The sequence below is a fragment of the Entelurus aequoreus genome, linkage group LG15 (genome assembly GCF_033978785.1).
Source record: "Entelurus aequoreus isolate RoL-2023_Sb linkage group LG15, RoL_Eaeq_v1.1, whole genome shotgun sequence".
NCBI lineage: Eukaryota > Metazoa > Chordata > Actinopteri > Syngnathiformes > Syngnathidae > Entelurus > Entelurus aequoreus.
In genome coordinates, this window is record NC_084745.1 from 6,450,316 (window position 1) to 6,464,257 (window position 13,942).

The 13,942-nt window shown below is 37.1% G+C and overlaps 1 protein-coding gene across 2 annotated transcripts in view; it reads right to left on the reverse strand.

Moving 5' to 3' along the window:
- The window catches only part of nck1b (NCK adaptor protein 1b), a 103,175-nt gene that overhangs the window by 31,479 nt on the left and 57,754 nt on the right, over positions 1 to 13,942 (reverse strand). Inside the window, exon 1 of one of the 2 annotated variants that reach the window (XM_062020656.1) lies at positions 8,706 to 8,797. The exons of the other annotated variant lie outside the window; for it this stretch is intronic. Within the exon in view, the coding sequence (XP_061876640.1) occupies positions 8,706 to 8,739 (34 nt within the window). The 5' untranslated portion in view covers positions 8,740 to 8,797. Of the gene's footprint in view, positions 1 to 8,705; positions 8,798 to 13,942 lie in introns of those variants that run through there. 2 annotated transcript variants of the gene reach the window in all.

Below are 13,942 nucleotides of genomic sequence, written 5' to 3' on the forward strand. Positions count from 1 at the left end.
TAAACAATGCACACCGAGGCACAACACACGGCATGCTAGCAGCTAACGGGCCACGATAGACTGACCATACGTCAGGGGTCACCAACCTTTTTGAAACCAAGGGCTACTTCTTGGGTACTGATTAATGCGAAGGGCTACCAGTTAGATACACACTTAAATAAATTGCCAGAAGTAGCCAATTTGCTCAATTTACCTTTAACTCTGTTAATATTAATAATTAATGATATTTATCTTTGTGGAAACACTGATCATCTTAATGATGTCTCACAATAAATATATATAGAAACAGATAAATACCAATATGCAACACTTTATTTTTATATTTTCTCTAAGTGCACATTTTTCAAATTGAACATTTTCAAATGATCACTTCTAAGACAGTCTTGTGAAATCACAATATCCCATTTTAACTAGCTAGCCACTAACATTTTTTAACAAATCATGAATTACTTTGCACCATGTTTGTACAAATAATAACTCATGTAAAATACAAAAGTAAACTCTCAAATTTTTAAATCATGTCACACTTTGAACTGGACACCAAATCTGTTATCTGTTTATTTGTCAGTTAGTGGGAAGCCTGGCATTGCATGCTGTTAACTAGTGTGTTGTACTCTGGTGTGTAACTTGACACTGCAACTCTGAGTGAGTCTTGCAGATGTGCATCAGTGAGGCGTGTTCTGTGTTTGTTCTTGATGAAGTTCATGTCAGAAAAGGCTGATTCACAAAGATAAGATTTGTCCTCATTGTTTGCGGAACCTTCTTAATCTTTTGGACATATTTTCACAGCAATCTGGCCTTAAGCTTAATTATGATAAATGTAAAATGTTAAGGATCGGAAATCTAAAGGGAACGTCCTTTCGAATGGAATGCAAAGTGACTGTTTTGTGGACAGATGGACCAGTTAACATACTTGGTGTTGTTGTCCCAGAAAATCTGGAAGATCTAGGCTCAGTAAATTATGATAATCGACTAAGAAAGCTGGACAAAAGTATGCAATTATGGAAAGGGAAATCCCTAACCTTGTATGGTAAAATGTCTATTGCCAACTTGTTAATTATTCCTCAATGTATTTATTACTTTTTGTCATTACCAGCTCCATCACAAAACTTTTTTAAGATTTATGAGCGGAGGGTCTTCGATTTTGTCTGGAACGGCAAACCAGAAAAGATTAAAAGAAAGGTTTTGTACAAAGAGTATGAATATGGGGGCCTGAAACTTCTCAACCTTGAAGCTATGTGTCTGTCTTTAAAAGCATCAATTGTTCCAAAGATGTATTTAAACATTGAGTGGTACACAAATGTCCTGTTGGACAAAAAACATGTACTGTATCAAAAGAAATTGTATCCTTTTTTACAAGTGATCCCCTCCCAGAGAGTCTGCTGGGAAACAATCCACTCATAGTGGTGTTTTCAATTTTATGTGCCAGAAAAAAGAGACAATATTTTGCAGCAGTTAATATGGATGAACTCTAATATTGTAATAGATGGAAAGCCTTTCTTTTGGAAAAATATGTTTGAAAGAGGAATCATTTTTGTCAATGATATTATCAATGAGAATGGTAAAATTATGAAGTATGATGAATTTAGAGCTATGTATGGTGATGCTTGCTCAAGCTTTTCATTTTATCAACTAACTGGAGTAATTGGGAAAAGATGGAAACAAATAATTAATTATGGAACTACTAAATTATTAGTTTGTAAACCTCTAATAAGAAATTCTAGTTGGCAAAAAGGAACTAAAATAAATAGAAAAATATATATTTTTTATTTAATAAAGAAATCTTTGAAGGCTGCCTCATACAACACAAATGGAAAATGGGAGGACTTTTTTGACTGCCCGTTGCCATGGGATGCCATATTCAAACTAATCTATAAAACCACTATCGATGTGCAAAATCGTTATTTTCAAATTAAAATTATTTATAACTTCTTACCCACAGGGAAAATGTTAAAATTATGGAATATGACAGAGTCAGATGATTGCCGATTTTGTTGTCAGGAGCCTGAATCCACCCTGCATTTGTTTTGGTATTGTCATATTGTGTCTTTGTTTTGGGTGGAAGTTGAAAAAATATGTTTAAGGATTGGTTTGTTTATGAAGCTTAATGTGGTTTCTGTTATTTTAGGAGAGTTCATTGACAATCATGATTTAGTCAATTTAATTATAGTACTCAGTAAAAGGTTTATTTTTAAGGCCAAAAACAGATATTCACTTAGTATTACTCTCTTTAAAACATTTATTCAGTATTTTCTAATTTTAGAAAGTTACATGGTTGAAAACGATAATGATGCCAAAAAACATTTTAAAAAAAGATGAGAAGTCCTCAAAGGCTTATTTTGAAAGTATAATTATGTTTATAGATTATATGATATCTGTTGTTGTGTTCCCTCATTTGAGTGACCTGGACATAATCTGGACTGTACATAAATGTTTATTTTGAAAATGTAATTTTGTTTATAAATTATATGCAATCTGTTGTGTTCCCTAATTTTTTTCTGTGTACATGAATGAAGGTGTGTGTTGCTGAGTCCGACTTGGACATTATCTGGACTGGGCCTGGTTTAAAAAACCCTTTAAAAAAATCTAATTTCATTGACAACCTGGTCTGTTGAAGATAAGGCCCTTTTTTAGAAAATAAAATAAAATAAGATAAATAAATAAAAAACATTTTCTTGGATAAAAAAGAAAGTAAAACAATATAAAAATAATTACATAAAAAATAGTAATTAATGACAATTTTAGTGGACCAGCAGCCTATACAATCATGTGTGCTTCAGGGACTGTGTCCCTTGCAGATGTGTTGTCTATGTTGTGTTCAGGGACTGTGTGAGAACCAGAATATTGGTAGCAGAAAGAAATAACCCCTTTTGTGTGAGTGGGTGTGGATGAGTGTGCATGGGGGAGGTTGTTTGGGTTGATGCACTGATTGAAAGTGTATATTGTGTTTTTTCTATGTAGATTTAATTTAAAAATAAAAAATAAAAAATAAAAAAAAATTTTTATTTTTTTTTAATTTTTTTTTTTTTTTTTTTTTTAGAACAGGCCCGCGGGCGACTCATCTGGTCCTTACGGGCGACCTGGTGCCCGCGGGCACCACGTTGGTGACCCCTGCCATACGTCCTCTTTTCACCGGACATGTCCTCTTTTGCGGAGCTGTCAGGGCGGAGTTTCTTAAATGCCTCAAATGTCCGGCATTTTGAGTTAGAGTTGCGTGTATTTTCAATGTACGTTCAGGGTTAAGAAGGGGTTAAAAACAAAACAAATTGTGCGCGCAGCAGCATTGGTGAGGGAGGGGCAGAGACAGAGAGAGAGAGAGAGTTATGATAAACGCGCATGCGTCGCCAGGCTCTGCTTTTTATCCATAGATTTATCACATTTAATTTATTATCTATAGCAAGGGTGTCAAAAGTGTGACCCGGAGGCCATTTGCGGCCCACAGCTCATGTTTTAAAGGCCCACGGCACATTCTAAAAATACTATTAAAATAAACAGAAACATAACAAAAGTGAAATAAAAAAGCTTAAAGGCCTACTGAAATTATTTTTTTTTATTTAAACGGGGATAGCAGATCTATTCTGTGTGTCATACTTGATCATTTCGCGATATTGCCATATTTTTGCTGAAAGGATTTAGTAGAGAACGACGATAAAGATCGCAACTTTTGGTATCTGATTAAAAAAAAGCCTTGCCCCTACCGGAAGTAGCGTGACGTAGTCAATTGAACAGCTCCTCACATTTTCCTATCGTTTACAATGCAGTTAGAGCGATTCGGACAGAGAAAGCGACGATTACCCCATTAATTTCAGCGAGGATGAAAGATTCGTGGATGAGGAACGTGAAGGTGAAGGACTAGAGTGCAGTGCAGGACGTATCTTTTTTCGCTCTGACCGTAACTTAGGTACAAGCTGGCTCATTGGATTCCACACTCTCTCCTTTTTCTATTGTGGATCACGGATTTGTATTTTAAACCACCTCGGATACTATATCCTCTTGAAAATGAGAGTTGAGAACGCGAAATGGACATTCACAGTGACTTTTATCTTCACGACAATACATCGGCGAAACACTTTAGCTACGGAGCTAACGTGATAGCATCGTGCTTAACTGCATATAGAAACAAAATAAATAAATCCCTGACTGGAAGGATAGACAGAAGATCAACAATACTATTAAACCAGGGACATGTAAATACACGGTTAATGCTTTCCAGCCTGGCGAAGGCTAACAATGTTGTTGCTAACGACGCCATTGAAGCTAACTTAGCAACCGTACCTCACAGAGCTATGCTAAAAACATTAGCTATCCACCTATGCCAGCCAGCCCTCATTTGCTCATCAACACCCGTGCTCACCTGCGTTCCAGCGAGCGACGGTGCGACGAAGGACTTCACCCGATCACAGATGCGGTCGGCGAGATGGAGGAAGTTAAGGTGAGTTCGGCGGCTAATGCGTCTGCTATCCATCTCTGTCTTCCTGGTTGTGTTGCTGTAGGCCGCCGCTAATACACCGATCCCACCTACAACTTTCTTCTTTGCAGTCTCCATTGTTCATTAAACAAATTGCAAAAGATTCACCAACACAGATGTCCAGAATACTGTGGAATTATGAGATGAAAACAGAGCTATTTTGTATCGGATTCAATGGGGTACCGATACTTCTGTTTCACTGGCTACGTCACGCGCATACGTCATCATCCAAAGGCGTTTTCAACCGGAAGTTTAGCGGGAAATTTAAAATTGCGCTTTATAAGTTAACCCGGCCGTATTGGCATGTGTTGCAATGTTAAGATTGTATCATTGATATATAAACTATCAGACTGCGTGGTCGGTAGTAGTGGCTTTCAGTAGGCCTTTAACACTACGTGAGTTGTGTGGTCCTCTGTTGTCTTCTGTGTTTTTCAAATTTTGATTTCTATTCACTGTTTTAATTGGTTTTACCCTTTAAAATCGTTTTTAATCATATGTATTTTATATTGTTTTTATATTGGTTTCTACGGAGCTCCTAAAGCAGGGGTGGGCAATTAATTTTTACCGGGGGCCGCATGAGCAACCCGAGCACTGCTGGAGGGCCACATCGACAATATTTCAATTAAATTTTGCTCAATATTATTTTTGATATATACCGTAAGATAAATAATAATAATAATTAATAATAATAGTAATATGACTAATATAAATAAATTAACATTAATAATAAATGACAGTAAAATAAGCACACGTATGACTGAGGAGTCATAGTGTAACTTTGTGTGGTGTTTGAGTTGTCCGACTTTTTGTGTGGCCATAAACGCACCAGTGGTTTAGTGCTATGCGTGTTGGTGACAGACGACAAGTTGGTTTTGGCCTGGTTTGTACGGCAGAAAATGACTAGTTTTTCGAGATAGAAGTGTGAAAACTCATGTTTTTGTTGTGGTTATGGCCGAATATAAACAGTTTTGCTCAATAAAGTGATCGATATAATTCCCGTCCTCGAAGCATCTCGATAGACGTTACAATAATTGAACGGTGTTCAATTGAACGGTGTTGACGAACACCGTTAGGGCCGCTTGTTGTCACTGTCACTCAAAGTTGCATTGCAAAATTACATAGAATAAATATGTTTATTTTGTTTAGAATTCAGATGGGATTTGATTTGGTGCACGGCATATATTTGCTGCGCGCAGCGGACGCTTGAACAGTGCGCAATTGCGCAGGCACGCACCTTAGAGGGAACGTTGCTTTGCAGTCCCTGTCTTTTTGGAAACACGCCATTCTTCATCAACTTTTCTCTTTTTAGCGTCTCGAGTGTAAACCGTGCATCACTTGTCGCTGCATGTGCACCTTCACTCACAGGTTACACACGGACACACGCCCATAAGTAATACTTTTCAAAATGAAAGCAGCACAGTTGTATTGAGCGCACGACATAGATGTTTTTTCAACTTTATTTTGTAATTTGTGATTGCAGCTGTTCACATTCACTCACAATCACGCACACGCATACGTCCACACGGAAGTAATACAAATAACGATTTTCAAAACAAAAGCAGCACCGTTGTAGGCCTTTAAAGGTTAAATGTAATTTAGAAAAAGTTGCAATGTTGACTAATAAAACAAAACTGTTTTTGTTTTTTTTCAAACTGTCATTGCTCAAAACATAATATTGAATCAAAATCAATGTTATTATGAATTATTGACCTATCCAAGGTTCCGATTACTTCACATCAAATATTCCACTAAGAAAAATATTTTTGGTGGAAGATTTTGCAAATTTGGTAAATAAATAACTAGGGATGATACTCGAAACCGGTTTTCCCGGTTGTTTGATAAGAAAAGAACCGAGTCCTCGGACTCTAATCCCTTTTTGAGAACCGGTACCCGTTATCGAGACCACTATAGTAAAGGAAAAGAGTTGATTCTTTATTCGAATCCCGTCCCGACCAGAAATGCTCCGTGGGACATCACAAGAATTGACGTCACGTAGCTCAGTCATTAGGCGCAGATAGCGAAAGCAGGAAAACAATGGACGGGAAAAAGCACTCCAAGGTGTAATAAAGTTCAAAACAAAAGCTATAATCCATCGAATAACTTTACTGAGAGATTTTAGCAGAGTAAAACACATGACGAACACTTTTACCACCAACCGGAAACATAGCAACCAGGCTAGCAACGCACCTCCTTCACGGCAGCTGTCGCAACGTTCTTAAAACAACCGCAGCACATACATATATATAAAACATATCTCCCTTTTTTAACTTTTGTTTTTCTTTCCTTGTAAACAAAACAAAATCACATTGTAGATGTGTTGTCTGTCTAATTATAAATAATGCAGACGAGGCGTGTTGGCTGAGTTCTTGACGTTTACTTTCACAGCGTGGCAACATGCAACACTTTTCGGGGCTACCGCGCATGCTCGTAACTCCCGTTGCATGCTGGGTAGTGTAGTTGTTATATTCTCTCGCTCATAACATTTTTCCCCCTATAAAGAAATAATGTTAACTCAATAAAGTGTATTTCTTTTTTTTAGCTTTAACTTTTCATTTTTTTAGCATTGTAACCACATTTGCAAACAACTTTTCTCTTCATAGAATTTTCTTTCAATAGAGAAAGTGCAAAAATGTCAAAGCATCATAACAAACAGTTATGTCAAATAGCAGCAGAAGTGCACTTTTTGGAGAGCTGTATTATTTTCAGTTTTGTGCCCAAGGGACTGATTTTATTTAACACTATATTATTATTTATACACCTGTAGTGATCACAGAGACAGCTTGTTTTTGTGTTACTGTATATATTTGTTTCTCTGAAAAATCCCACTTAATATACTTTGGGTAACAACTGTCAATATTTATTTATTTTATTTCATTTTTTTAGGTGGGTAACAGTCAATATTTATTTATTTATTAGATTTTATTTTTTTCTTATATAATAAAAGTGAGCTTTTGTTAAACCAAATATTGTGTTTTTTTCCATATACAACAACCTATCTGGACTCGATAAGAGAATCGATAAGGAATCGGTTCGATAAGAGGATTCGATAATAGGCTCGAACTCGATAATTCCTTATCAAACATCATCCCTATAAATAACCCAAAAATGTATATTTTGTTGTTTTCTTACTGTGCCGAAAATGAACCGAACCGTGAACTCTAAACCGAGGTACGTACCGAACCGAAATTTTTGTGTACCGTTACACCCCTACAATGGCAATAAATGTTCTTTACAGCATGTTACTGTAAATTGAAGAAAAAACTACCATTTTTTCGCGTTAAAATTCTGGCGCATGGTCAGGATAGCGCCACCATCTGCCTCAATTTGAGCCAGGAGAAACCCTCAACTGTTTATTACAACCGCTTGAGCGACGATAAGGAGAAGAGTTACATTGAGGCCAGAAAAAGGATGAACATAATGGTAAGAAAATAAGAAGAAGCCAGCGGTGAAGTGAAGAAGCAGGAGGAGAAGGAACGTCCAAAACAGACAGAAGCCTGCGCAATGATTCAACTTCCTTCCGACTTCTCACTTCCTCTCTGGCCAGCCGGGCTAGAAATGTGGCTCAAATTAGAGTTTCCGCTTGCTGGGGGAGGCTGAGAAACAGGAAAACACAAGGAGGGAGGACTTCTCCGAAAACCCCCCCCAAAAAAAAGGCTTATCTCTACGCTTCCCCCGCTGTAGCTTCTCTGGACACAACAAGGGGTCCATAGAACGTGTGTAGGAACCAGCTGGAGATTAGAGTGTGTCAGCCAGGCTGGAAAAGATCAACAGGCCGCCAATGACATTCCTCTGATAAGGTGCAAGAGATGGGTGCCATCAATACACGTACACCCCATCCCTCTTCCCCAACAATGACCGCACTGTTCTACATAAGCAGGGGGGGCGCCCAGAATGAGCCAGCATCAAAGAAATGGCAGCGTCGTGAGATATTGCCCAACAAAAGTGGCGCTAGGGTCTTCAAAAACAACAATGCAGTCCGGCAAGTTGCCTCGGTTGGACGAGGAGGGAGGGGAAAAAAAAGCGGGAGTAGGATTGCGGCGTGGATATATACTTAAAAGCAAGAGACAGAAGCATTGCTGAGGCAATTACAGGCTAGAGCTGAGCAGCAAGAGCATATCCACCCAGTGTGTGCAGACACCTTCTCCCCCAACAGGACACATTCTCGGCCCGCATGACAAACGACACGACAATGAAGAAAACACGCAAAGAAACAAAAGTAGCAAAGTTAAGAACTCACGAAAGAAATGCTTGAATAGGTTAGCCATGTCCATTTTTGGCCCGCCGCCTCCGTATCTGTCCCAGCCCCGGCTCTCTTCCCACTGCAGCTGTGGAGTTATTCCATGTGAACACCCAGAGAGCGGGGCTGGGGCCGCCCCCCCCCCACCTCCCTGGCCATGTGACCGCCGGGAGCCAATGAGAGCGGGCCGTGGGGAGGCCCCTCCGGCTTTGGAAGGCCTCACGGAGGGAGGAAGGAAGGACGACGAGTGGGCGCTCGGCACGGGAAAGAAAATGAGACGTAAAGAGCAGAGACGTAAGGCAAGCAAAGAGCTATTTTAAGTGGTGCACCAACAGGATTCAGAGTTTGGCTCTGGTGAGTGAGTCAATACCCGCATGTCATGTGACTGCGGGCAAGTTTACAACAAACACTGGAAACATGAATCCTCCCGACAGTCAGGAGAGCGTATCAAGACACATTCTTCCCATCGCACCGCTACACGCCCAGAACACACTTCTTGGCTTTTTTCACACACACACACGCGCACGTCAAATGTGGTCATCACTCGCAATTCTCCAGTAAAATGTCCTCGGACCGCCTGATACAGCATAACGGTGTGTATAAGCCTGGGCCGATAACACATTTTATATACACATACAAATACAATCGTCATTATTTCCACCACAAATGAACCACTGATGAAATATAATATTTTTATATTTTAACTTGAAACACATAATAAAAATATTGATTAATTCTCCAGTTAAAATGTTCCCGAATCGCCTGATACATCATAACGGTGTGTATAGGCCCGGGCCGATAACACATTTTATATTGACCTCAGTGTTTCCCACACATTCATTTATTTGTGGCGGCCCGCCACGAAAGAATTACGTCCGACACAAATTAAAAAACTAAATTTTTTTTTTTTTTTTTTTTGTCTTGTCCAGCTTCTCAGGCAAATCATATAGTTGATGTAGATGCCCATATAGGCTGTTCAGATTTACTTTACAAAAGAGAAGTGTAGGATACTTCTCTTGTTGCCTTATTTGTATTTGACCACTACTGTTTTCTGATTACTTGTTACTGGCTGTGGCAGGACACCTCTGCCTCTGTTTCACTTTATGTTGCTGGTAAATAATATGGTTGTAGTAGTAGGCTAAAGTTAAATTATTTAGTATGCACTAATTAAAGGGGCAGAGCTTTAAGAGACATTTTAGCTTTTATATTTTATAAGATATATTTTTTGTAAGAACCACAATTAATAAATATATTTTAGTGAATAACTTATTGTTCAAATCTGTATATAAATATGTACATAAAGTGTTGTAATTATATTGTAAAATGGATGGATGGATGGACGTTTAAAACAAAACTGTTATTATTAATTAGTAAGTGTACAATTTTTGAGCCTTTTTAGAGAAAATCATATCATTGTAGTAAATTATGCAAATTACTCGATGATGTCATGGTGACCACGCCCATAGCCACGCCCCCACCGCCACAGGTATCTTGGCAGTTTATGGGAAACACTGGACCTACAAATATAATTGTAATTATTTTGAGAACAAATTAACCGCTGATTAAATATATATTTGTATATTTTAACTTAAAACACATAATAAAAACATTGATTAAAAAATGACAACCAAAAGCAATACAATAGGTTCTGTTCTGTCTGTTAAGGAGGGTGTGGGGAACCCTCCAATATACACAAGCAAAACAATAAATGAAATATCTAAATAAATTTGTTACCACCGAAAATTATCGTGTCACAGTATTGTTGAATGTGCTCAAAAAGTACTAATATGTACACTAAAATATTTTAAGCAAGTTAAAGGGGCTGTTTGAAACATTTACACAGATGCTTAGAGGGCGTGGACTTTCCAATGTATTCTACACAAAAAATCCAACCCTCTTACGGCTTCTCGTACGTAATTAGGTACGTACGTAACACATGCGCTACACTCCCAGAACACACTTCTTGGCTTTTAGTTTAAAAAAAATAAAAAAATAAAAAAATAAATACTTTTTTTTTTTTAAATAAATAAATACATTTATCGTCCGGTTAATTGATGTGTCGAATATCAGCCCAGGTGTAGGTGTGTAATGATTGTAATTATATTTTGATTTGCTTTAAAAAAAAATTTACTGCGAAAAAGTCGCAAACAGCCCATAAAAAGCCACACAATATACTTTCTTAGCAAAGGAAATATGTTTGTGTGTGTTTAAATATGTTTTTTCTTCTTCCATTTTATTTTGTAAACATTTAGAAGGTTTTTATTTTATTTTATTTGCTAACGGTTTATGTGACGTCATGCAAGTTTACTCCCTGTCCGACACCTGTAACATGTTTATCCAAGTTTAAATTGGGGTATGTTGATTCTTAACGGGGAAATACGTTAATGTCTCTTGTTTTCATGTTAGCAGTTAAGCTAGCTAGCAAGCTAACAGTAGTCAGTCCATAATTTGATCAATGTGTGGTTATCAGTAGGGATGTCCGATAATGGCTTTTTGCCGATATCCGATATCCCGATATTGTCCAACTCTTAATTACCGATACCGATATCAACCGATACTGATATATACAGTCGTGGAATTAACACATTATTATGCCTAATTTGGACAACCAGGTATGGTGAAGATAAGGTCCTTTTTTTAAAAAAAAATAATTTAATTAAATAAGATCAATAAATTAAAAACATTTTCTTGAATAAAAAATAAAGTAAAACAATATAAAAACAGTTACATAGAAACTAGTAATTAATGAAAATGAGTAAAATTAACTGTTAAAGGTTAGTACTATTAGTGGACCAGCAGCATGCACAATCATGTGTGCTTACGGACTGTATCCCTTGCAGACTGTATTGATATATATTGATATATAATGTAGGAACCAGAATATTAATAACAAAAAGAAACAACCCTTTTGTGTGAATGAGTGTGAATGAGTGAATGGGGAGGGAGGTTTTTTGGGTTGGTGCACTAATTGTAAGTGTATCTTGTGTTTTTTATGTTGATTTAATAATAAAAATAAAAAATAAATTAAAATTTAAAAAACCGATACTGATAATAAAAAAAACGATACCGATAATTTCCGATATTACATTTTAAAGCATTTATCGGCCGATAATATCGGTCTGCCGATATTATCGGACATCTCTAATTACAACCAAAAGCAATGCAATAGGTTCTGTCTGTTAAGGAGGATGTGGGGAACCCTCCAATATACACAAGCAAAACAATAAATAATACGCCTAAATAAAGTTACTGCCACCAAAATTATCGTGGGTATAATTATCGTCGCAGTATTGTTGAATGTGCTCAAAAAGTACTAATATCTACACTAAAATATTTTAAGCAAGTTAAAGGGGCTGTTTGCAATATTGACTCAAATGCCTAGAGGGCGCTGACTTTCCAATGTCTTCTACACAATAAATCCAACCCTCTTACGGCTTCTCGTACGTAATTAGGTGCGTACGTAACACATGCGCTACACGCCCAGAACACACTTCTTGGCTTTTTTCACACACGCACGCACGTCAAATGTGGTCATCACTCGCAATTCTCCAGTAAAATGTCACCGGACCGCCTGATGCAGCATAACGGTGTGTATAAGCCTGGGCCGATAACACATTTTATATTCACCTGCAAATACAATCGTCATTATTTCGATAACAAATGAACCACTGATGAAATATACACTACCGTTCAAAAGTTTGGGGTCACATTGAAATGTCCTTATTTTTGAAGGAAAAGCACTGTACTTTTCAATGAAGATCAATCAATCAATCAATCAATGTTTATTTATATAGACCTAAATCACAAGTGTCTCAAAGGGCTGTACAAGCCACAACGACATCCTCGGTACAGAGCCCACATACGGGCAAGGAAAACTCACCCCAGTGGGACGTCAATGTGAATGACTATGTGAAACCTTGGAGAGGACCGCATAACTTTAAACTAGTCTTAACTTTAAAGAAATACACTCTATACATTGCTAATGTGGTAAATGACTATTCTAGCTGCAAATGTCTGGTTTTTGGTGCAATATCTACATAGGTGTATAGAGGCCCATTTCCAGAAACTATCACTCCAGTGTTCTAATGGTACAATGTGTTTGCTCATTGGCTCAGAAGGCTAATTGATGATTAGAAAACCCTTGTGCAATCATGTTCACACATCTAAAAACAGTTTAGCTCGTTACAGAAGCTACAAAACTGACCTTCCTTTGAGCAGATTGAGTTTCTGGAGCATCACATTTGTGGGGTCAATTAAACGCTCAAAATGGCCAGAAAAAGAGAACTTTCATCTGAAACTCGACAGTCTATTCTTGTTCTTAGAAATGAAGGCTATTCCACAAAATTGTTTGGGTGACCCCAAACTTTTGAACGGTAGTGTATATTTGTATATTTTAACTTGAAACACATAATAAAAATATTGATTAATTCTCCAGTTAAAAAGTTCCCGGATCGCCTGATACATCATAACGGTGTGTATAGGCCCGGGCCAATAACACATTTTATATTGACCTACAAATATAATTGTCATTATTTTGACAAGAAATTAACCACTGATGAAATATATATTTGTATATTTTAACTTGAAACACAGAATACAAATATTGATTACAAATTACAACTAGGTCCGATAATGGCTTTTTTGCCGATATCCGATATTGTCCAACTCTTAATTACCGATACCAATATCAACCGATACTGATATATACAGTCGTGGAATCAACACATTATTATGCCTAATTTGGACAACCAGGTATAGTGAAGATAAGGTCCTTTTTTTTTTTTTAAATTAAATAAAATAAGATAAATAAATTAAAAACATTTTTTTTAATAAAAAATAAAGTAAAACAATCTAAAAACAGTTACCGTATTTTTCGGACTATAAGTCACAGTTTTTTTCCATAGTTTGGCCGGGGGTGCGACTTATACTCAGGAGCGACTTATGTGTGAAATTATTAACACATTAGCGTAAAATATCCAATAATATTATTTAGCTCATTCACGTAAGAGACTAGACATATAAGATTTCATGGGATTTAGCGATTAGGAGTGACAGATTGTTTGGTAAACGTATAGCATGTTCTATATGTTATAGTTATTTGAATGACTCTTACCATAATATGTTACATTAACATACCAGGCACATTCTCAGTTGGTTATTTATGCCTCATATAACGTACACTTATTCAGCCTGTTGTTCACTATTCTTTATTTATTTTAAATTGCCTTTCAAATGTC